We start from the raw sequence: 24,410 nt of genomic DNA on the forward strand, positions 1-24,410 counted from the left end.
CTAAATATTTCGATATAGTTGAATATTTGATAAATTACATTGATTTCCTTTATATTATTATAATAATATAAGATGCAATTATGCATCATTAGTTTTAACGTTCTTATTGACATGATTTGCTAAATGTATTATAATTAATTAATATACAAAAATATTTAATTAATTATAAAATTTATTAATTAAAATAAATAGTTAGATTAATTATTAAATTGAATTGCAAGGATTACAAAACGGCTTATATATACAATATATTCCATAAAAGTACTATAAAAAGATTTTAAATCTCAATAGATTTCCAACAGAATTTAATAGATCATTATATGAATAATTTTTCTTAAATCTTTTTAAGTAAAACAATAAACATGTGAAAAAAGTTTTTCAAGATCCCGCTCTATTCTCTAAAATGTAAAATACGAAAAAAAGAATATTTCTAAAGAAAAAAAAAAAAAAAAAAAAAAAGCCGAACATATCAATCTTTGTTGCCAGGAGTTGTTCAAATATCACAAGTTTTCAAGGGTAGGGAAGGAAGATACGTATACGCGTAACAATAGTTTAATATTTATATTATCACGGCTAAGGCAAAGCAGCGGCAGTGGCAGAGCACCACTTCCTAATTCATCGGACAAAAATTCATTCCCTTTTGAGGGTTCATTCGTGTCGCTCGCTGATGAATTCACTCAAAGTCATTGACGCGAAAACACCGCTCCACCACACCACTCACGACCCAGATTTGTAATTAAACTCAGCCCTTTACATAGTGTATCTCGGTATGTTCTTTGACCGATTCAAAGCTGATTGTTGTTAATAAAAGTGTTGAGACAATAATCGGTTTTGATCGAATAAAAGATCAGGAACTTAAGTGATTTTGACGAATAAAGTCTACACAAATAGGTAATAAATAATAGTCATATTTATCAACTAATTTTAATTCATATCTGTTGTAATACAATCTCAGAGTTCATGACTCAGTACTATAATAATATTTAGGAAAATTGAAATTATTTAAGTTATATTTTTATTAATATTTTTTTTTATTTTACAATGTTTAAATTTTTTGGAAATTATCAATTAACGATTTTGCGATTTGTCTACTACCATTCTTGCGAGTACTACTGTATTGAGAGATATCATATAAAAGCCTTAGGGCTTTCCATTAATTTGTGGAAACGAGAAGACAATGTCAGAGAAGAGACTCCTATTAAATACTTGTCAAATTCTTCTCAATAAAACTTTCATCAAAAAAAGAAAAGATCCGGTAGACCATAAAGATTCACGAACATACTGCTTTAATTTGATAATTTTAGAAAAAGATAAAGAAACAAAAATTAAATTTACATTTGATCATTGTTTTGCAAAATCGATTAATCTAATTAACTTAATTAATAAAAAGTTTCAATAAAAATAAAAATAAATTGTTTTAGAAAACATTTATTTTGCTTAGTCCTATTAAATTCAATCATAAATTGCGAGTTTCTCTCATCGTCAATGTACCAATTTATTATCTGCAAGATACGATCGGTGCATCACGGTCTGTCTGGTATTTATTGCACCCTACCCGTTTCTTCCCATCGCTCCATCCGGCGCTGCGCACCTTCGTAAGGGTGAAATCGAGAGGCGGCCCTTCTAAGGACATCCATGATTGGACGTTGAAGAGATGCGCCGGCCTCTCAATAATAATCCACGCAGTGTTCTTGGTCATCATTCACATTTAACGACCGAAAGAAAGGAGTGCAATGATTATTGAAATGTCGCACCACAAAAAGTTTTATTTATTTAATTAAAAAATGTACAAGAAAGTAAAGGTAAATAACGCAAAATGAGAAGTTAAATTAACATATTATTTCACTGATAATAAAAATTATATTAAAATATATAGCGATTGCTTTTTAATAACAAGACAGAATACCTAAATCAAATTTGCGATACAAGTTTTAATTTATAATTTATACTTTATAATTCTTTTTTTTTTTTTTTTAATTAGTGACATACAAAACAGATATATAATAAAAATGGTACATTGTAATAAATTTATTCATGTGCAAATTAATAGTCGCAAAGTAACAATTTCGAAAAAGTATTGCTCTATTATTATTATTTGCTTTAAATCTTACTTGTGCTTTCACTCAAATTGTTTTACGCTTCACTGCGAAAATTACGTGCATGGCGTAATTTAAAAGCTATTATATGAAAAATATATACCAAGCATCGATATTTCGATAGGAAGCGTACCGTACGATGTGAAACACCTGTGTCCGTCGCGCAACATTGGCCTCGACGACGAATCTTCGCCGTTGTCATTTCGTTATCTTCAAAATATTAATCTCGAGCGCCTGGCGAACACACGTGCGCGCCTCCAATCTGTACGAGAACGGTAACGACCACGATGACGACACAAGGAGGAAGAGGCACGAAACGAACATTGTGCGCACGTTATAACAGTGTAGCAATAACAGCGTTCCATTATATGTAGCTACACCGCGGGCGCGGCGAGATTACAAAACATGCCTAGATTAATGTTTTCTCATCCCGCGGCTTTGTTGTGCAACACAAGGACGAGAGGAGACGAAGGGGAGGGACGGAGGAACGGAGAGTGGCGGCGGTGCACCCTCCTGCCTACCTCGGAGCCGTCTTCTCCCATCACCCCGCGTTCTACCATCCAGCGATATATATACAATCGCGTCATGCGGCAATGAACAATACGAATTACGTTGCATTCTCTTTTGCGGCTCTCTTCGATCGACTTTTCGGCACGTGCGATTCGACGGCGCGTTATTATTTCCGCATTACGAGAAAAAGAGCATCCAGCGTGAAACAACGGCCGAAATAAAACAATGTTATAAATTTGTATAATAAGGTATATTTATATATATATATTTTTAATTACCTGTGCCCACAATGCTAGAAATCGATCCAAGTTCTCGGATCGAAAAAAAGTTACTCAACTTAAATGTAAAATTCGAATAAAAAGCAGAATTGAATTTGAATGAAAAATGCATCACGTTCCATTTTTGTACTAGCTATTAACTTCAAAGTAATTGAATATATATATATATATATATATATATATATATATAAGTAATTGAATATATATATATATATATATATATATATATATATATATATATATAAGTAATTGAATATATATATATATATATATATATATATTCAATTACTTTGAAGTTAATAGCTAGTACAAAAATGGAACGTGATGCATTTTTCATTCAAATTCAATTCTGCTTTTTATTCGAATTTTACATTCAAGTTGAGTAACTTTTTTTCGATCCGAGAACTTGGATCGATTTCTAGCATTGTGGGCACAGGTAATTAAAAATTATGCATACGAAAGACATGCGAATTAGAAATAAGATATTTAATTTATGATAAGATTACTTATAAAATAATCATATATTCAATAAGATTAAGAGAAAATAGAAAATTAGAAAGGAATGACATTAAAATGTGTTTGTAACAATCAGGAAATAACAACTGCATTGAAAAAATTCTTTTGTTTTAAATATTCTTTTATACATTATTTATCAAATTTCAAAATTGAAAACTTTGTAGATAAAATACATATTTCTTTAATTACACTAAATATTTTTTAATTATATTGTTAATAAACCAGTTGGCCGTAAATTGTAAGTGATCACCAGGTAATGAAAGATAGTGAACTTTGCCATCCATTTCCATTGCACGCAATCCAAGCCAATCCTATAAATGATAAAGCAATAGCATTAGGTTCGTGTTTTTAAATCGATCGTGTATTTATGTACCTGTTTGTATAGTTCGCTTTGCTGTAGTTTCTGTATTTCCTCCGCTTGGCCAGACTTGTAAAATCCAAACCACTCCGATTCCGCCGGATCCACCATTGTATCATTTTCGAATTTAACAAGAATTAAAGCTTGGAGCTTTTGAAGATTGTTTTTATATTCCTATCACAATAATAAATGTGAGTAAAAAAAAGTTAATTAATATTTCAGTTACTTACTTAATATCTAATGCAATTTTAACTCTTGTCTCTATATTATAATTTTAATGATATTAAAATTCTATATCATGTTGTTATATCAATTAGGTAAACCCAATAGAACATGTAAAATGTCGCAGTTTCTATATTGAAACATATTTTAATTTAAGATTCTAATTTATAATTATATCAATGTTCATACCGTGTTGATAGTATTTTCGTTATTAATATCGGCAAGGAACATATTTTTCTTTCGATATTCATCTTCTTTCAGAGGATCGTGCCAATAAGAAGCTTGTATTAATGACTTTTGAATATACCTAAGAGAAAAGAATTGAAAATATAAAATAATATATAAATAATAGAGATAACAAATCCCATTAAGCATAGCTATTTTTTAAAGAAAATAATTACCATAAATATGCACCGAGATGAAGCATGCGCCGCATATAATTGCACAATTGAGATGTATCTGAGCACTTTGGTATGCCGAAAACACCTTGATGCTGACCACCTAAAGATATTAAATTCAACATTGGTGGATTCGGACATCTTTGTGCCACTGCTCTTCTAAAAAATGTAACACACGTAACGACAATCAATCAATATACATAAATAATTAGTTAAAATACTATATATATATAGTGGCTATAAAATTAAATAAATTACAAAAATTGAGCTCCTTGAGAAAAGCCAATGGCATTATATCCATTTTGAAGCCTTGTATCTTGCGACAATTGTTCACACACATTTTTTATTTGCTCATTAATATTTCCAAAGTAGCTATTTTCAACATCCTATAAAAATATATTATATCTTAATTTTGCATATAAAATTGAATAATAGATTAAAGATATAAAACAAATACAAAAAAAGTAAAAAAATAAAGAAAATTCTTCAAAAAGATGTATTTGAAAAAGAAATATTATTGGAAAGAATATTAATTTTCAATATAATCTTCAATACAAGTGATATAACAACAAAACAAATTATTGCATATGTTTTGAAAAAAAAGATTTTTTTACATTCTCAGCTCATACATTTACGCTTTTTTTTTATATTTATGTGAAACGTAAAACGTTTGTCTTTTAGATTCTTGAGCAATCCCAAAATGTGAAAATCGTAGAACTATAAACTAAAATTGTAAAATTTAAAAATTTGATTGTTTTATGGTTTATAAGATATTAACAACTATGGTCAATCACGCTACGATCGCGCATTGTAGAGAAAGTCATACTGATCAATCTAAAATGCTCTGATTCTATCCTTGTACATTTTATTTCTAAAAAATGTTTCATATAAATTTTTTTCCTTTTATTGTTTCTGTTCAATTTACGCTACTAGAATATTTTTTTTCAATATAGTTTGATAATATATAAACCACATCCAACCTCTATAACATTATTTCCAATTCGTATGGAATTGATATAGATTCCAGGTATTTCATTCTGAAGAATCTCTTGTATTTTTCCAAGACTGAAAGTAAAGCAGCAACTATCACCTGTAAAAGATATGTTTTTATCTTTAAGTGATATACTAATGTATGCTTATTGACAATGTAAGATACTAAACATTTGAAAACTGGAAACTAAAAATTGGAATTAAATGTTACAAGTAGTAATATTTTAATTTACAGACGCGTCGCTCAAGTTAAGAACTTTTAATCTGACAAATTTTCGAAATCAAGAAACACTATCGTGTCTAAAAACATGACGCGTGAGTGAAAATAAAATTTGATATTAAAAATATTTTATTAAAAATATTATTACATTTAATATGGTTGTCATATTACATATATTAGTAACAAACTGCGAACGCGAATAGCACGATGGCTGTGAACGCCAGCAGTGCAGTCTGTGTCGGAAAGTTCAACTGTACAGAGTCAAACAAGAATAAACTTACAAATTTAAATTTATTCAAATAAGGATTTTAACTTACACGTACAAAGTAAAAGTGTTGACTTAATGTTAAACTAACACCTCCACTTTCAAAAAATATTTTTATAGAAAAATAAATCAAAAAACAAATGTACCAGAATTTTTTGCTCTAATATACTGCAAAAGAATTGCTAAAAAATTAAATTTAACTTAATCTTTAGATACTATGCGCTACTTCCCTCTAAACGACTTTTTGCGACGAAACACCAGTACAGCTTTTTTTTTACCTTATATTTAAAGTTACTTGATTTCTCGTTGCAAGTCAGGAATGTCTTCACAAACATGTAAAGACATGTGACATTATGTTTTTATTTGTTTGCACATGTTATAATTAAAACGCATTTTGTGTCAAAGTTGTGCATATAGTAATACAGCTCTACGTCCAATTTAACCATAGCAAAAAAATTGAAAAATACAAATGATAGATGAAGTGGTGCTAGCTTTCAACAAATAATAAACTATATTATTATATGTAAATTAATTAGTTACTCCGGGTTTTTTTTTAAATATTTCTTATATTTATTGCTCGCAAGATATGCAATCTTGAATTTATTACTCAATGTTTAACAAAAATTGAGATCATAAGTGCTAGCTCGCCTCTAAAAATGTCAAAAATTATATCAATGTTAGTAATATTATAATTATAGTTGGAAATGTAATTCTAATTAGTGAGAAAAAATAAAAAGCAATTGTAGAATAAATGTAGTAAGGGAAAAAGCAGCTAACAAAAGCAATTGTAGTGCAATAAACTCACCCATTCCATGCCAAAGCACTATCGGTATTGGTGAATCAGTTTTTTCTTTCCTTTCATCTAAACAATGATCGACATTTGCGCATAGAAATATCACGACGATAAAAATAAAAGAATGACTTAGCTTCCATTTTGTTGCAACACGATCCATATCGACTATTAACTACAATAAGATTTGTGAAACTAACGTAAACCAACACTTCGCAATACTTTTGCGGCACTGTCAATCATCGTCAAACACAGCTGATCGTGAGTGTAACTGGCTGCAATATTCAATCGATTGCATGTGTGCATATACATGCTTTTATGTCGATGACGACGCCTCATATGGCTACATTGGAAATTTCGTAACACTGCAATACTCGTTCGGTAATTCAGGTTTTGAATATAACCATCTGATGAACTTTAGATAACAAAATTTTTGCATTATATACAACATATAAGAGATACTCACTGTGTAATTATATTATTTTATATTTCTGAGACATTTTGGAGTCAAACGCACCATTTCTACACATTTGCATAACAATTAATTAAAAAATTTCAAGCTATTGAATTAGTTAAAAAATTAGTTAATAAATTCAAAGCAAAAATTCTAAATCAGAAATATAAATATTAACATCCAGTGTTAAACACGTATATTTAGAAAATAGTTTTACGTTTGAATTAATTTAATACGATATTTAATTTATGTGTCAACACGTAAAAATGACTAGCTTTATTATATCTTTTGATGAATATAATGAAAATTGTTTAACATAAAAGTACATAATATTGAGTACAATAAAATGTGCTTTTATTATTTATTGATGTATTAAATATTTAAAAAATTTAATTTTTTTACGTACTTTCAAAGTTTCTATAATCCTGAATCCTACACGCCCCTATTGGAAAGTTTGTCATTGCTTACGTACGATTCTGTGAAGCACGACTTATTACAGTCTACCGAAGTGAAAGCGTATCATCACATCACTGTTGTTATTTCCACGCATTAGCGAATGCTATTCATTCCTCGCAGAAGATCCGAAAGAGTAGCATCTCTTATTGGGTGGATAAGGGAGAGAAAATGAGAGGAATATGAGAAGGGAGAATAAGAGTAGCAAACTCGTGGCCGTTTTGTTTAGAGAATTGCTGCGATATCCGAAACACAATGTACAATATCCAAGGCGCTTGCTGCGGTATACATTGTTTCCGTTCTTCGGCTGTTCTGCCTATGTATGGAAAAGCAGTAATCACTTAAAGCGGATCTGTGCTAACATGACTATTACCAGCTTAACGCGGATTGCTGATTTAGACCTATAAATATTGTAAAATCTCGTCGCGCAAAGCTTAAAGATATCACGCGGTTCTTTGCCGCTGGTTACTTTTGAAATCTTTAGATAGTGCTTATATAAAAAATTTAACGTTATTTTCAATATATAATAAAATCTTCTTTTGTTCTTAAAGAAGATAAAGTGTAACATATACTTTGGATGTACGTCGTACATTTATATTATATGCTACATGCGAACGTACTGTAATCTAATTTTTCATATTGAAATTGGACAAACGATTCTATCGATCCATAGAATACAAGAAAGAAAATATGTGTCCTATTGAGGGAAAAAATAAAACTTTGTATAAAAATATTAATGAAGCTCTGATAGCAGTCCAAAGATCAGCGTGGAAGAGTTCACCTCTTTACGTCCGCGACCAGTGGCAGTATGCTGTGACGCGCGCTACCAACCTTTCTCCCCTCCTCCGCCATCCCACATTTCCCTCCAGCTTTCTACACGCTTCTCTACATCTCTCACCCCCGCTATACCTCCACTCGTAATGAATCCAGTTTGTCGAACTCCACCGCCTTCTCCAGCGGCATGCCGCCAGGGATTTTCCCGACCTAACCATCCCTAACCATCCGTTCCAACCATTCCATCCCTCTGTCCGTCCATATCCGGTAACTATACTACGTAAACCACTGTGCTTTTCGGTGTACTACCCCCGCGACGGCGGCCAACCTGCACAGTCATTTCGTATCTCTCCTTCTATCCTATCCCCTGACTACTGCCTCTTACTCCTCACCGCGACCGCGCAATACCGCGCGCGCGCCTGATGCCCGTAATTACATCGAGTTCCCTTGACGATGGGATGAGAGCGGGTGGAGAGAGGTAGAGGTTCTAATTAATCAGCTAGCCGCACCGCATGCGAATCGTTCCCGGCACACGTTGCTGCGGCATGCCTATAGGTTGACCGTCGACCAAAGCACTATAGGCCCTCGCGCGGAGTCTCTTCCCTGCTTGCCCACTTGTTCGACCAGCGTTATTAACCCTTAGTTACATTTGATAATTATGTGTTACATAATTAATTGCTTTACATAATGAGAGTAATGTTGATCCATATGATTTTTTAAATTTTGTTTATTGGTGAAAATCTATTTTATAAATTGAATTTACTCGATGTTATTTTTTTTATCAAAGAAAGTAAAATTACGTTTTATTGGCACCATAAATTTATTTTTTCAGGGAAATACTTGAATTTTCATTTACATTATCTTCTGACAAGAGAATCATTATCTTGGAATTTGTGTACCATTTTATTATCTTATTCTCAATTTCACCAACAAAATTTAAAACATACATATATCATTGACATACTATTAAGCAATGGATATTCACTATCTTTTATCGTTGCCACTATACGACAGATTTTTATGCAATAATATAACTAAAAAGAAGCAGAGACATGAATATTATTTATCAAATTAGTTCAAATTATGTAATTGGAATATTCAAGAAAATCCGCTCATTGCTTGCTATGGAACAAATAAAATTGACTTTCTTTGTTATCGCTTTATTTTCCGATGGTCTTTCAACGGTGGGTTTTTATCATCCTTCCAGAGAGTGAAAATGAGAACAAAGGGAGAGGGAGATTTCGAGCAACATTGGTTTCGAACAATAATTACTTGCCGGAAACCGCTAAGTCGAGAATATAGGAGATTTTGCTCCAGTCTCAGCTGCAGTGATGTCGTGCTAATGAATTCTATTTTGTCCGTTCTTCATATTGATCTTCCTATCCTCCTATTCCCTTCATCCTCTATTACGCTCGCTAAATTCGTGCTGAGACAGAGTATCAATTTGCATTGATATTGGAACCAAGAGAATATCAATGTAAACAAATATCAGTATTTTATTAGTGTTAATGTAATGTTAGTATAATGCAATAATAAATATCAATATGACGATATTAATAGACAAATAGATATTTGCAGAAATTTTTTCAAGATATTGAGTAAAAAATATTGAAAGAAACATATCGATGGTATTGTTATGTCATATTAGTACTCTTCAAAATTATTATGTTACAACTTATTATTATACAGAAAAAAGTGGATAATCCGGATATTTAATTCAGAAGTTTCAATTTTGTATTTTCAATTATTCAGTATTTTCAATTATTCTTAATAAAAAATAAGACAAAAAGGGTTAAAATAAATATATTTTTCTTTGAGAAATTAAGAGGATTCTAAAATGCCTGTCTCCAACGTGAAAACGTTATCATTTAGATGAAACTGAAAATGATACTGATATTATCGATGTAATGTCTATGTATCATATAATTTATAAACAAATTACATTTGCACTTCCGCGATTAAAATTCTATTGTAAGATTGTAATACAATGTACGAGATAAAATAGAGTCTAATAAATACAAACGTCAAACCAAACATTCTATTTTAAGCAAAAAATATCTTACTTGACGTTGTTTTATACTATTGAAAAAAAAGATATCTAACTTATCGTCACTCGTACTTTTTTCGATTTTAGCAGAATAATTTTCATACTCGTATTTTAGGTGCTTTAAAAGAAAAAATTTATTTTGACTGTTTAAAAAAAAATTGCTCTATAAGGTATTGCATTCAATTCTCTTGAATACGAATTATCATTATAAATTTATTTTTATATTTGGACTAAAGGGGTAAGAAAGGTTCGATTCCGTTTTAGTTCTACTCCGACAGGGGCGCTATTTTTACTCTCTAGATGGCAATACTAAGCAATTTCCTGACTTTGCTCATGTACACAATACATTACTGTATATACCCAGGCAGTGTAAGAACAACATAAACTGTTTGAAATTGTCTTTCGCTTTTGCATAAGTTTATATCCCCTGAAGTGATCCCAAAAAAATATAAGAGTTTATACACCCTGCATATTGAAGAAAATCATGGATAATGATTATTACTCTATTATGTATGCATGGTAAATATATAAATATACACAGAACATTATATTTAATTTTGTGATATAATAGAAAATTTTAAACTTAACTAATTCAAATTTTTAATATGTTAAAAGCTATTTAAACTCGAAAAGATTTCCTATAATATAATTTGCAATTACAATTCATAAATTGCAATTTATGTGTTTAATTTGTGATATAAATAATTTTATGTTTATATTTATGACATTTTTGTTAACATTGTATTTTCGTTGTTTTTTTGAGGTTTGAAAAATGTGGGATTATATCTAACATCAGAACACAACTGCGTCAGAACTTAGTTAACGCTTTAAAGCATAAAGATCTAGGGCTATGTAAAAATAAAGAAGTGAGATCAGCGAAACAGTATGTTTATGATATGTTAATAGCTGAGTATCTGTTTAGTCATAATTATTCTTTCACTTTGTCGATATTTGCTAGCGAAGTTCCGCTTTTAGTCAATTTTTGCAACAATGTGTCACAGCACTCTGATGGCAACGACATAGGTGGCAAGAATAAATTGCAAAGCGATTACATAGTGCATACCCTGGAAACACTGGGTATTGATCCAAATAAACCTGATGGCAAGCATATTATATCAAGTTATATGAACAGTGAAACATCATTGTTATTAGCCATTCTAAGTTCTATAGCTTCGCTAGTTTTCAATTCACAATCTTCAGTTAAAAGTTTCTTGCTGGATAAGGAAACACAGACTAACTTAGCTATGGAAGCAAATTTCATAAATGCTACAAAAATGCAAGTAATGAGGAAGAAAATTATGCAACAGAAACAATTGTATGATGAGGAATTGAAAGCGAAGGAAAACAGATTGAAGCAGCAAGCATCCATTATAAAACATCAGCTTAACTCTTTGAATGCAAAAGTGGAAAAAGTTCAGGTATTTTTAACTATATATATTTAAGTATTTGACTTCACAAAAAATGTTCTATGTTTATTATATTATTTTTTGACAATGAATCTTGCATATTAAAAATTAATCTTTTTATATATAAATTTTGTTTGTAAAAAACATGTCTTTTACATTTAGAATTTAATGCAATCTTTGATGCTGAAAGAAAAGCAGCTAAACGAGAAGGAAAGCAGTAGCACACAATATATTTTACAGAAAGAAATGGAGCTGTCTATGAAGCAAAATTTCTTAACACAAGAAATTGATAGGTGCGATAGTATTATTTTAAAAGCTCATAACTTTGTAACTACTTATTGTTCATAACTTCCAAACTAATTATCATATAACTTTTATTAAATAAATTTTTAAAGATTGCAGAGAGAACAAGATAGTTACAAGACGGTTGAGAACGATTTGAAAAAATTGCAACAAGAATTCATCAAGATGCAAAAAGAGATGTCGCAAGATGTGTCGAAACAAAGCGTCCAGAACATTAGAAATATTCACGTGCAAACCGATTTGGAAAATCGAACAATAATAGACGAATGCAGAACTCTGCAGCAAGAAAAGTTGGAATTGACAAATCTTGTACGAGAGCAACGGTCAATGATAGAGCAAATCACGCAACGTAGCGCGCAGTTATTGCGTCAATTAGAAAAAATACGTTTATTGCAATCAAATTCTATGGTTCGCGTTACCAGTGCAAACGCAATCGTCAGCGAGAGCAGTTCGACAGAAGATATTCTGCAGGATGCTAAGATGCGATTAAAGCGTCTAGAAGAAGAAAGCTCTAAGGCCGATCAGTATTTTTGCAATTTCGTTAGTACCTCTTCATAGTATAAAATTAAAAGAAAATATTCTAAAGTATCAATTGTAAAATTAATTTATTTATTACGCATAATTAACTTCGTAAATGCAGTCAGCGTGAAGGTTATACCTTCTTCACTTCTAAAAAAGGAAAAAGACTAAATTGAATCATATATAAATATATACATATAGTGAAAAAATATTAAACATTTTGATAATTTATTTTATAAAAGTGGTTGTTAAAACATCATAATACAGTAGATCCTCGATTTGACGGATTAATAGAAGTAGTGTCCGAAAAATCCAGATTTATCGAAGTTTAATATAATTAATTATCATGTTACTGTATTACAGTTAAAATACGCCAATTGGTCATGTATTGGACTGCAAATCAATATACATCGCCTATTAATTATCTTATGAAATTGACTAGCCGTTCAAATTTTAAATATTCTTCAAGTTTTCAGATTTTCGAATTTTCCAAAGCCAAATATATCATCGAAATCTGTAAAATCGAGGGTTTATTATATACAAATTATCCACAATTTTTTTCTTTATTTCAAATTCTACGTTTATTACATGCAACATCAAACATAGAGCATAGAAAATGTTAAGTCAAGCTCCTTTCTGTTGTACATCATCTTCGTTTCGGGTCTGAACTCCTTCTGGTACACTTGAATTAAGGATCATACTAAGCATTTGTACTTCATCGCGGATAAAATAGACAAGTCATACAATTATTAAGCGTATACATACACAGTTAAGAATTTTTTTTAAAAAAAGAAAATTATAATTATAAAAAAGATAAAATATATTGTAAAGTTTGAAATATACAAATTATAAATTTGATAATTGAAATAACTTATAAATTTTTTAAAATAATATAATTAACTATTAAATTATTGCTATATATTGCAATCAACGAAAATTCAATTAATAAACGTAATTTAATTTATTAAAAAATTGTATTAATGAAACACATTAAAAGATCTAGCTAAAAGTAAGGCATAAAAAAGATTATTATTTAATTCAATAACTGCCTGATGTGTGTACTCTATATATATATATATATATAATATATAAGCTACGTAATTTATTAGCTGCAATGTATATTTTATCAATGAAGATGTTATCACAAAATTAGCTATTAGAAACCAAATTGAGAAAAATATTTTTACATTAATAACTTTTTAATATTAAACATATGAAAAAGGATATTGTTTATCACGGCTTTCACGTCCTTCGCGTTCATGAGGACGATCCTTTGCATATGGGGATTTTTCCTGAAAATATATTGAATGAATCTTCTAATGCCATGACTTCTTGCAACTGACATTGAGTAGGAAAGAAGGTGGTTGGATGGGAGGAGAGTACTTGCAGTACCGTCTATATTTTCTTGTTTCCACTATTATCGTCCATTTCGTCCTTTTAACGTACTCGAAGTAGACATCTTTATCAACTATGGTGTATTATATTATAAAAAATACTAATTGTGCATGCGTGTACGCATTATACATGTATAATATTACTAACCTTACTGTAGTGATGCTTCTCTCTATGTTCAGGAATGTCACCGTTTTGATGAGTACCTTTGACTGATAAATATATTTATGCCTCAATGTATATAATGTTTCAAATGTTTCTCATATATAAAGTTATTTATATTATTTTTCCCAATAAGAAATGAAAATAAATACAAACCTTTTTCATCATCTTTCCTCCGTTTTTGTTCAGTGGTTGCCATGGATTCTTCCGTCCGATCCTGCTTTAATTAATTAATAAGTTATTTGAAAATAGTATACAATAATCCAATAATTGTGATACAACCGGAAAGAAAGTAATTCTTTATAAAAAAATTCTTTATAAAATAAATTAAAAAAAAAACCCAGAATGTTTTATGTATCTTTTAAAGAAATTTATTTTGTTTTTAAGTATTTCCTGATAAAAAATGATCTCCTTTCCGGTTACACAACAATTACTGGATTACTTTATACTATTATTATTAATACAAAAACACAATGATCATAATATGTATATAATAATTAAATTATAGAATTATAATTACCCTTTTCCGACCCTGTTTCTTTTCTCTGCGTAATTCTTTCTGTTCGTCGCGTACTTTTCCTTTGCTGGAACGTTCTTTTTTATCGAGAATAACGTCGACACGTCTTCCTTCCTGCTAAATACACAAATATTTATGCAAAGAAAAACAGCAAAAGATTAAAATTGTACAATATTAATTATATGGTTACCTTCGGAACACTCTCTAATTTTCTCCTTTTTGCATCTGCAACTAAATATTAATTTATATTACAATTATTGAATTATGTTATTGTTATATTTAATGTTTTATTATTATACAAACCTCTCTCAGGCCCTTCTTGCGTAGGCCCTGAACCAGCGCTGCTATTTGACACACTAGAAAGATCTCGATCTAAATTATCAATACCACCGCTGTAATAGTGCTCTTCCTAAAAATTTACAATTATATGTAAAACTGATCATATAACTAAAAAACGTTTAATTTTGTATCTCAATTATGAGATAAATAATATAATTAATAATAATAAACAAAAAATTTTGAATATTGGTCACAGAAATATCAAAATTTAAGATTTAATAATTTTTAGTTTAAAAAAATTAGTCTCTTGCAATTCCATGATGACTTATTCTATAAAAAAATAATTTTAACTTAACATTACATAATATAATAATTACCTTATAGTATTTGCGATCCTTTTTATCTGATCTTTCAATTATCTCCTCTTTTACTTCTTCTTTCTTGATGTATTTCTCTTTTGCTTCCGAAACGTCCTTATTATCTTCTTTCTTTCGGAATTTTTCAGAATTTTCACTATTCAAAAAATTGATATTGTTAAACAGTTAATGATTAAATCTTAGAAGATATTCGGTCTAAATATTATAAAATGTTCATCATGTACGACAATTTATAATTGATCTCTTTCTTCTTCCTTTCCTCTGAACTAAGATAAAATATCATCAATAGTGAGCAGATACTCAGCATAACATTGAAACATTTGATTCATGTACAGTAAGATGCATAATTGAAATAATAGCACGTTTCATAAGAAATATAATTTATTTTTATGCAGTGTAAAATGGAACAATAATTAAAATGTTATTAATAATCATAATACATAAAAATAATCTTTTAATATTTTCAATATTTGATTTCATCAATTTATAATAAGAGTTGAGAAATTTTCGGCATATTTTTGCGTACACTTGAACAAAATATTTCTGCGATAACAATGATTGTTTGTATAAGAAAATATTGTAAAGCAAAGCATTGGGGGTTGTGCAATAAGCAATTTCGGATTTTAGATAGTTTGGTGACATTAAATTAATTATTCGTTTATCGAAGTTGTAATCGAATTCCACCCGTATCACGATTTTTTTCACGTTGCGTAAAAATACGAAATTGTTTATTACATAATCAATAATAAACAATTAAAGTATTGCAAGACTATATTGCGTGTACAATGAAATAAATGACAATGTTAGGACATCAAAATAAGCAAAAAATTATGCAATATATTGCAAGTGTTGAAAACAAATGAGAATACAAATAAATGGTTTAAAAAACTTTAAAAAAATGCAATATAAAAAAACTTGAAAAGAAAAAAGATATTAAAAGTTTAAATGTCTGCTATCTAGAATAGGATGTAAAGTTGAATTTAAGGTTTCCTTCATTTTAGAAGAACCTAAAATATAATTCCAAGTGTATGTCAGAAATGTTAAAACACACAAGTTATATGTATACCCTCAATATGTTGTACAGCTCATTAATGCAAGAATATAGTTCCCTCCTTTCATCCAAAAGGCTGACCTGACATTATATTACTTACTGATGCGTTTGATTCGATGAACTTCGTTTTTCTCGTTGCTCCTTATTTTCCTTTTCCGACCGAGTGTCCCCATTATTAACTTCTTTCGCCGTTACTCCATTGCTAACTTTCTCGTTTGTATCACTATTCGTAGTGTCTTGCGTCTTTCCAGCCTGCACAGATGAATATAATTAATAAAACACTCAAACATGTTTGTAATTTTTTCAGAATATAATTATTAATAATTCAGAATATATTATTCAGAATTATATAAATATAATTATACAGAAAACAAAGAGATTAAAAAATATATTACGTTCTTCTTAAAATAATAAAAAAAAACTTTTAAACTTTTTGAAGACAACCTCGAACAGTTACTTATATCGATTATACAATTAAAGCTGATTTAATCATATATATAGCATGCAAAATGACGCGATTTCGTCTTTGTTATTTCTCCTATGAATGCGATATAAGAGACAAAAAAAAAGAGAGAGAGAAAAGTTAATTTCGTCGCAAATTACAAATTGTTAAAAGATTCAGTATTTTAGTAAATATTAAATTCAATAAAGAATATTCAGACAGAAAATACAACCTTATCACCCACATGATGGAAATCTGATTCACGTATCATACTGGGAGTTTTAGCTTTCAATTGCCCACTGTACGATGTAGCCAAGACATGTAAGTCTTGACGCTGGCCACGCTCTTCTTCCCTCACTTTTTCTACCTTTCTTTCAAGGATTTGCGAGAGTTTTGCCAAGACGGGAAAATGTGGTAATATTTTGATCAGTATTATTAAAGAATTTCTTATTTGCACGTAATCCTTAGAATCTAGACACACTACAATAGCCTGTTGAACAAAGATTATTTAAATTAGAAATGTTTATTGCCAGTGTCGAAATAACGTCTTCATATTCAAGATAAATGTGACAACATATAGTGAATATGTAATATATGTTATAGATATGTTCAAAATTATGCAAGTACCTTTGTAATCTTGTAATGCCACTTGTGACATACGTGTCTATAATTTTCAAACCCAACCATATCATTTGCCTCAGAGAATTGATTGCTCACGCGAAATTTAGTTACAAATCCTGGATAATTGCTGCATTCCTGCATTATGTGACAAAACACATTTGTCAATACATATTTAGATCAACAGATACACATTTAACAGAATTAACATACGCGAGACTATGTTTTTTAATCTAAAAATTCAAGCAAGATTTGCTAATTTGTAGCTATTACCTTATCAAATATGGCTTTTTCAGAATGCCACCGCATTACAGTCTCCAACATGGCGCATAAAAACCTACCATACCGATTAGCTTCGTTTTCTGTGCACGAGGTGACTGAATATGTAATATCACAGAAAAGCTGGAAAAAAAACAAACTCATCATCAAAATGGTAAAACGCAGACTATAAATTGTTCTTACACAAGATATTACAAGTAAAAGAAATTTTGTAATCGGTAAATATATTAATTTGCTTGAATAATCCATCTCGGTATTATTATAAAAAGTTAACAAGCGATGAAAAAGCGTCTTACACGATCATAGCAAAGCAGAGTTGAAAAATTTGCAGTCTTCAGGGAATGGATGGTATGTACAAATTTTGCACAATACATGGCATCCACAGTTGTGAATGTACACCGCGGGAATAGACACAACTGTAGAAATTGCGTTATCGTCTCATTTTTGGCAGATTTGGCGCTTCGTGATAAAAACCATGTATCTTTCTCTTGTCTGCAAGCCGTAAATACGAGTTATACAGTTAAGACTATTTAGAGAAATACAAAAGAACGACGAGATTATGTGACAATGATTATAGAATTATTACAATTGTATATTGTAAAAAAAATTTACAATACTTTACCTCAGATATGCAAAAACTTTTTCGACATGTTCCTCTTGTTTCTTCTTTTCATCCTGCAGCTTCTCGATAAGAGTGGTATATCTTTCTTGTTCTTTTTTCCCTTTACTTATATTCTAAAAACCAGCATTATCAGCGTTATTGAATAAAAGAAAAAAGAAAAAAACAATTTCATGTTGAAAACGAATCTTTTATGCCTTGATGCTGAAAATAAGTGTAACAATACTGTGCAATATCACGTACCATATCTTTGGAATCGACAGTTTGTGCGGCAAGTTGCTTCAATTTATTGACCTCTCTTTGATAGCTTTCCACCGGCACATACAAATCATACATCGATAAGGACCAAAATGTGACTAAGAATTGCGGTGATATGTCCTCCCACACTTTTAGAGGATGTAACGGCCTGACAGATTGAGCAACGGGTGCCATGACGGCTTGCGCGGCTTCCGCATATTTTAATTGTTTCATAGCCGTCGACATTTTCTTATAATTTGAATCAGCTTTGCGAAGAGCGTCATATTTTATCTTAAAGAGAAAATTAAATCTGTATAAGACAATTAAAAAAACAGTCTGTATCAAATTGACCAATGGCAATGCCACAAATTGTACATAATGCACACGTCTAAGCGCAGTAAACTCTTGCAAATGCTCAAGCACTTGCATTTAATGCCGATTCTGAACGGTTAAAGTGTTGTGAAGTTCTCTTGGCAAAAGAATTGGAGACCCTTAGTATAGATTATCAACATTATGAAAAAAAAAGCTTATGCACATAAATACTTGTTTGCTTACATTAATGGCGTGTGCAAACATCGGCCTCGCCAGAAAAAATGCGACATCCGCATGTATATGATTGTCCTGGAGCATAGAATGGATCGAGGGCAGCCGTTCTACATACTCGTCCACCGTCATAGTAGAGCCCAGGAACGTCCCGAATTGCACTAGCGTATCTTGGCACTGATCATACAACTTGCCTGTCACAAAAACAAGTCCGCTTGTTAAGAAATGTCACATCTATGTGGCATAGAATCTTTATTTTTATTTTATGCACTTATACAATACTAATATATTTATCAGTGAACTTTTTACACAATGGAACGCGCCGTCTCATATAAGCTTAACATTAAATCCACGGCGTGCCTTCATTTTTTTAATGATAATTATATATGTTGTGTAGAGTTCCAGTATGTATAGAGAGTTCAGTAACATTTACCGACGAGTTTTAAGTGAGATTTATCCGTTTCTCTGTAAACGACGCAATGTTTCTGCTGCGCCATTAACAAGCACAGAGCAACCGCAAGATCATGCTCAGCAAGGGCTTCCTTCAAACGTTGTGAAGACTTCTTGGTGTTGCGAACTTGACTGAAGTAACCGGCCTTGAGAGGAACAATTTACACGTCAATTAATCTGCATTAACACTACATGCATTAAGACGTATGGTATTACGTAAAGTCACAATTTACCTCATTTTTCAACAGATCCCCACCCGCCATTGCGTCTAGCTGATCAGATGTCATCTCTTCAGCTGCCTCTATACCAGCCATTTTTTGTACTATCTCTTTTAATATCAATAAATCTAGGCTGGAAGATTAAATAGTGTTAAATAGTGATAAATTGATTTAACGGTTAAACAAACTGTCGTAGTATTTATGCACATGAGAACATACCTCTTTTGAGCTTTAAGTTGATTCGCTACGTATTGTAACAATCCTGTCAATTCGATGTTATATTTCTTGAATATCGCTCCGCAAAAGGAAGCCAGAGATTGCAGCCATAAGGATATACTGGTGCCATCGTGTTTAAATCTATCTCTGTCAGCACCCGCTAATGCCTCAACGAGACAGTATCCTAATACATCGTATGAAATATTTGTCAAGTATTTTAAAGAATCCACCACAGGTCCTGTAATATATCGAATAGGATTATAAACATGTTTTCATCAAGTTGATGGCAACGGTGGAAAGCATACACTTGTGCACGTACCTATAAGGTTGTCATACAGTTGGATTTGTACGAGGACATAATCGAACAACACACCCGGCGACGAATGCGTAAGTTTGCCTATCGACCGGCCGACCGGTTTAATTGTTTCCTTGCTTACACGCTTCATAATCGACTTGATCTTTTTTTGGGCGTCTGCGCGTTTTCGCAGTAGCGCGGCATGCTGCAATGGCGTATCGTTCTTCCAGCGAGCGTACAACGAGTAACGATTTTGATAGGGATAATATTTAAGAATATTCCACAGTTCCTCGGCGACGCAACAATTACAATCCATGAAAGAAAGCGAGGGTAGTAGCGCAACGTCAAGAATTGTCAAAACATCGTAATACAGAGTGCAGTCCTTGTTCAGTGGTTGCTTACTCGCATCAAGCTCGCAATGCTTAATGGCAGCATAGCACAGCCTCATTATTTTGTACATTAAAATAGGATCATGATGCAGATTAGGCCCAAGCACTATCAGCATTGGCAACAAGTGGTCGTGAATATCCACCAGATTGTGTATCAAAGGTGGTGCGAGGGAGCTCTTCAAGGGAGGCACTTTACGACCCGGTAATTTCGGGGAAACAATGCAGTGCCTGTAACAAAAAAATTTTGAAAAATTGAGACAATTTATCGGGAGGTAAAAGATTAGAATAAAAAAACAATTTCCATAACAAGCACGATAATTTGTAACAAATTTTTGTTCGCATACATGTGATATTGTGATTTATTTTCTTAAAATAAACGCAATATGTAACGAGATATTACTCTAATGCTTACTTTCTGTATACGGGTTCGATAAGAGCCTGGATCATTTTGCACAATGCTAGAGCTATGGGTCGCTGATCCGTAAGGCAATAGTCTGGCAAACGACTAAACAAGTCTTGTGCCACTTTCCAAGCTCCAATTTCTAGAAGGGCTTCACATAATCCAAACTTTTGATTGCTCGCATATTTCTCCTTTATAAAAATAAAAGATATTTAATGAATAAAATTATTAATTAAATACTAAGGAAAAAAATCATGCTTACATTATTTTTACAAAACATTGGTTAGGCTAGATATTTTAATTCAACTAATCGTTCGTTATAGTAAGTTGTTAGTCGTTAAGTTATTTAATGATAATATAAATATGCGAGCACAACATTTCGACAAAGTTAAAAAATTAGATTACATAAATTTAAAAATTATCATAAAAAAGGATCAAGTAGTTTGTATCAACATTGAATTCCACATTTTAATCTCAAATTGACAACCTTTTTTAATACTTTACTTCTTGATTTCGTAAATTTGATTGTAAAATAGAGAAATTAATTTATGATTATTAAATTATGGTTCAATAAATTGTTACATTTATTACTTGTGCATTGTCCTTCTCTTCCGCAACATCCTCTTTATCCTTAGTTGAGATTACGCTTAATTTCCGCACATACTCCTTGGCTTGTTTCATCGCCTGTTCATGATCTGATATGATAATTTTATCATCTGGTACTAGCCAAGACAATATATCATCCAGTTGGATCACACCGTGCTGCAGCATGAGCGCGGTAACTTTTTGCAGAGAAAACGGTGTAGTGTTAATGGTGGAACAGTATTTAAATCCCAACACTTCACAGAGTACTTGTCGGTCGCTCATATACGAACGTATCAAGGGAATAAATAGAGCATCGTCTTGCGACCGATTCTCAAAGGTTTCTAGCAAGATATCGAGTACTCTATTAGGATCAAGATTGAAATAACCTGCAAGAATAATAATGTCTGGTACTTGGTTTTTTCCACTAAGTTTATTTTAATTTTTATTATAATTGCATAAATTTTGTAAGTTGGACAAATCTTCAATAATGCATTATTTTTATGTAATTTGTAGAAAAAAAACAAAGATATTCATATTCACCGATAAGGGATTTAACGATTTCCAATGTTGAAGCAACCTCGTTATCTGAACGTTCTTGATTTAACTCTACAATAAGCTTGGAATAACCTTCGCTCTCTTCACGAAATAAGTTAAATTTCCTTTGTTTATAACTGTAAAAATGAGTAGATTTTAAGAAACTTATGTATCATAAATAAACGTAGATTTTATAAATATAAAACCTCCTAAAGATGAGAAAATACTCACTATAGCTTTGTCTTCACTTTTATAAATTTGGTTTGAAAATTTTTATTTTTCAATGTCCCTACATCTTGCAAGGTTTCAATTTCTAAACGTTCTTTCAATATTCTATCGGTCAAAAACTGTGAGACACAAAAAAAATAGAAATTAATGTAATGTGTTGAAATTTGATTTTATTTAAGTAACTGAATAATTCTATTTCACAAACCATGCTGTATAAATATCTTTTATAATAAATAAATATCTTTTTTCTTTATTTTAATATTTCTGTTTGAATATTTAAATATTCTTAAAATAAGATATAATATAGGTATATATACAAATAAATATGTATACCTTCTCAGATTCTTTTACAATATAGTAAAAGTTGTTCCTCTCTTCATTATGTGCTTCTGCATCAATTAATGTAAATATATCTACTATTACAGATGGTATTGCACCATCAAAATTCTACAAATAAATTTTATATGTCAATATTATGACATTTATACTTAACTTTGAATTGGTTTTGTACAGTTTAAGATAATAAAAAGAAAAACTTATCATACCATAAGTTCACCTAATGTCTGAACTATACTGTCCTTCTTTATGTTCCCCTGGATTCCATTTGATATTAATTCGTATAATCCACGTGTCCATTCTATAAAAAAAAGATGAAAATTTTTCATTATACATCAAGATAGAAACATCAAGATAGAAACGAAATATCAAGTAGAAGCAAATATAATTCAAACACGAAACAATTTGTACATGTGTATGTGAAAAAATAAACAAAAAATTGAGAGATACAGATTTAAAGTAAGCGCTACATAAATTTTATTAATCCTAATTAATTCCTTTTTTTTGTTTGTAAGGCTACAAACAAAAACAAATAGGAAAATTCATCGTTATAATATCACATCTCGTACAAGATTTTCGTAGATGATTTCAATTATCTTATACGATAATGCCACTATATTATATGTAAACAGTAAAGTAAGAAACTGACAATCATAATATTACTACAAAACCGAGAGAATAAAATTTCAGTGTATCGAACATTCATATATGATAAGAATGTAATATATGCATGCACTAACAAGGGTACAAAAGGGACTGTATCTGCTTCCCAAGAACAATAGTATAGGTCAGTAGAGCAATTTAAACGCAAAAAAATATATTTGCAGCTTTATTACCTGGTGTGTTGCCTTCCCTAAATTTGTGCTTGATTAGCTTGAGGCTGCAAACAGTCGTGAATTGACAAATTAAGTCTTCAGAAGAGCGAGTAAACAGGAGTAGATAGTAGAAGTGTTTTCGCAGCAATGCACCGTGTCGATCGCGTCGACCAAACGACGCGTTAACACCACTTACAAATCATTTCTTCCATGTTTATCCCATGACTTCCATAATTCTGTATGCCATACTTTGCTAGCCATATTTAGCGCTCCGGTACGTTTTAAAAAGAGGTTTCAAGCGAGAATCCGAATTAAAAATCAACTTGACATCGCAGGCAGGTTAACAAATACGTATTACACTCTTCGATTCGCCACTGTAAAGCAAGCAACGAGCGCGTCCTCGAAGTTGCTCGAAGCTATCGCGAACGATCGCACGACACGATCTCGAGAGCTCGATCGACGTCACACAGTCCTATAAAAATTACATTTGGAAAAACAACAGTTGTACAACAAGCCTCGACTAACGATCGCTTATGATTGGTATATACTCCTAAATCTACCAATCGGTTTCCATCCTCCAAAAGTAGAGTATTCAACTGTTGAATTTTCTGAATAACGATTGTAGTCGCATAAAGTAATGAAAATGACAAAAATTAGCAAACTTACTAAATTGTTGATCAATAATATCATAGATACTCTGATAAATTTGGTCACTTTTGTAATTTTTTGATATAGGTTTTACACTACATTTTACACACGTTTTACTACGTTTTAATTTTTATTACATGATACACAATCAAAAGGTTCTTTTAGTGCAAAAGTACTAGAG

The 24,410-nt window shown here is 31.0% G+C and overlaps 3 protein-coding genes across 9 annotated transcripts; 1 reads left to right on the forward strand and 2 right to left on the reverse strand.

Annotated features, from left to right (window-relative positions):
- Positions 1 to 3,487: 3,487 nt before the first annotated feature.
- Ppt1 (Palmitoyl-protein thioesterase 1) lies at positions 3,488 to 6,966 on the reverse strand. Its single transcript, XM_012365755.2, has 7 exons — positions 6,659 to 6,966; positions 5,359 to 5,468; positions 4,637 to 4,764; positions 4,382 to 4,537; positions 4,170 to 4,287; positions 3,774 to 3,932; positions 3,488 to 3,711 (listed from the first exon to the last, which is right to left on the reverse strand). Exons 1-7 carry the CDS (start codon positions 6,804 to 6,806, stop codon positions 3,586 to 3,588), a joined length of 945 nt encoding a protein of 314 aa, XP_012221178.1. The 5' UTR covers positions 6,807 to 6,966; the 3' UTR covers positions 3,488 to 3,585.
- A 3,713-nt stretch (positions 6,967 to 10,679) lies between these two features.
- Positions 10,680 to 14,322, forward strand: LOC105671439 (epidermal growth factor receptor substrate 15 homolog). Its single transcript, XM_012365624.2, has 4 exons — positions 10,680 to 10,890; positions 11,135 to 11,789; positions 11,940 to 12,070; positions 12,173 to 14,322. Exons 1-4 carry the CDS (start codon positions 10,856 to 10,858, stop codon positions 12,636 to 12,638), a joined length of 1,287 nt encoding a protein of 428 aa, XP_012221047.1. The 5' UTR covers positions 10,680 to 10,855; the 3' UTR covers positions 12,639 to 14,322.
- On the reverse strand, positions 13,149 to 24,387 carry tho2 (THO complex subunit 2-like protein). 7 transcript variants are annotated; one of them, XR_001100610.2, is made up of 30 exons: positions 24,248 to 24,387; positions 23,778 to 24,053; positions 23,603 to 23,646; positions 22,976 to 23,067; positions 22,764 to 22,877; positions 22,434 to 22,549; positions 22,209 to 22,339; positions 21,666 to 22,054; positions 21,096 to 21,274; positions 20,319 to 20,911; positions 20,003 to 20,237; positions 19,799 to 19,916; positions 19,549 to 19,711; positions 19,128 to 19,309; positions 18,579 to 18,863; positions 18,339 to 18,451; positions 18,013 to 18,208; positions 17,711 to 17,839; positions 17,447 to 17,575; positions 17,052 to 17,309; positions 16,478 to 16,629; positions 15,327 to 15,462; positions 14,974 to 15,079; positions 14,861 to 14,901; positions 14,674 to 14,787; positions 14,310 to 14,370; positions 14,142 to 14,203; positions 13,992 to 14,067; positions 13,827 to 13,891; positions 13,149 to 13,276 (listed from the first exon to the last, which is right to left on the reverse strand). XR_001100610.2 is itself a non-coding variant. In XM_012365623.2 (29 exons), the coding sequence occupies exons 2-29, from the start codon at positions 23,840 to 23,842 to the stop codon at positions 13,246 to 13,248; spliced, it is 4,287 nt and encodes a 1,428-aa protein (XP_012221046.1). In that variant the 5' UTR covers positions 23,843 to 24,053; positions 24,248 to 24,387; the 3' UTR covers positions 13,149 to 13,245. The 7 variants fall into 7 exon arrangements, 6 of the variants coding, with proteins under 6 accessions (XP_012221046.1, XP_012221044.1, XP_012221043.1 ...); XM_012365623.2 differs by lacking the exon at positions 13,992 to 14,067 and having other exon boundaries at positions 14,674 to 14,784; positions 21,675 to 22,054; XM_012365621.2 differs by lacking the exon at positions 13,992 to 14,067 and having other exon boundaries at positions 21,675 to 22,054.
- Between the last annotated feature and the right edge of the window lie 23 nt (positions 24,388 to 24,410).

This window comes from Linepithema humile, chromosome 6 (assembly GCF_040581485.1).
Source record: "Linepithema humile isolate Giens D197 chromosome 6, Lhum_UNIL_v1.0, whole genome shotgun sequence".
NCBI classification, from domain to species: domain Eukaryota; kingdom Metazoa; phylum Arthropoda; class Insecta; order Hymenoptera; family Formicidae; genus Linepithema; species Linepithema humile.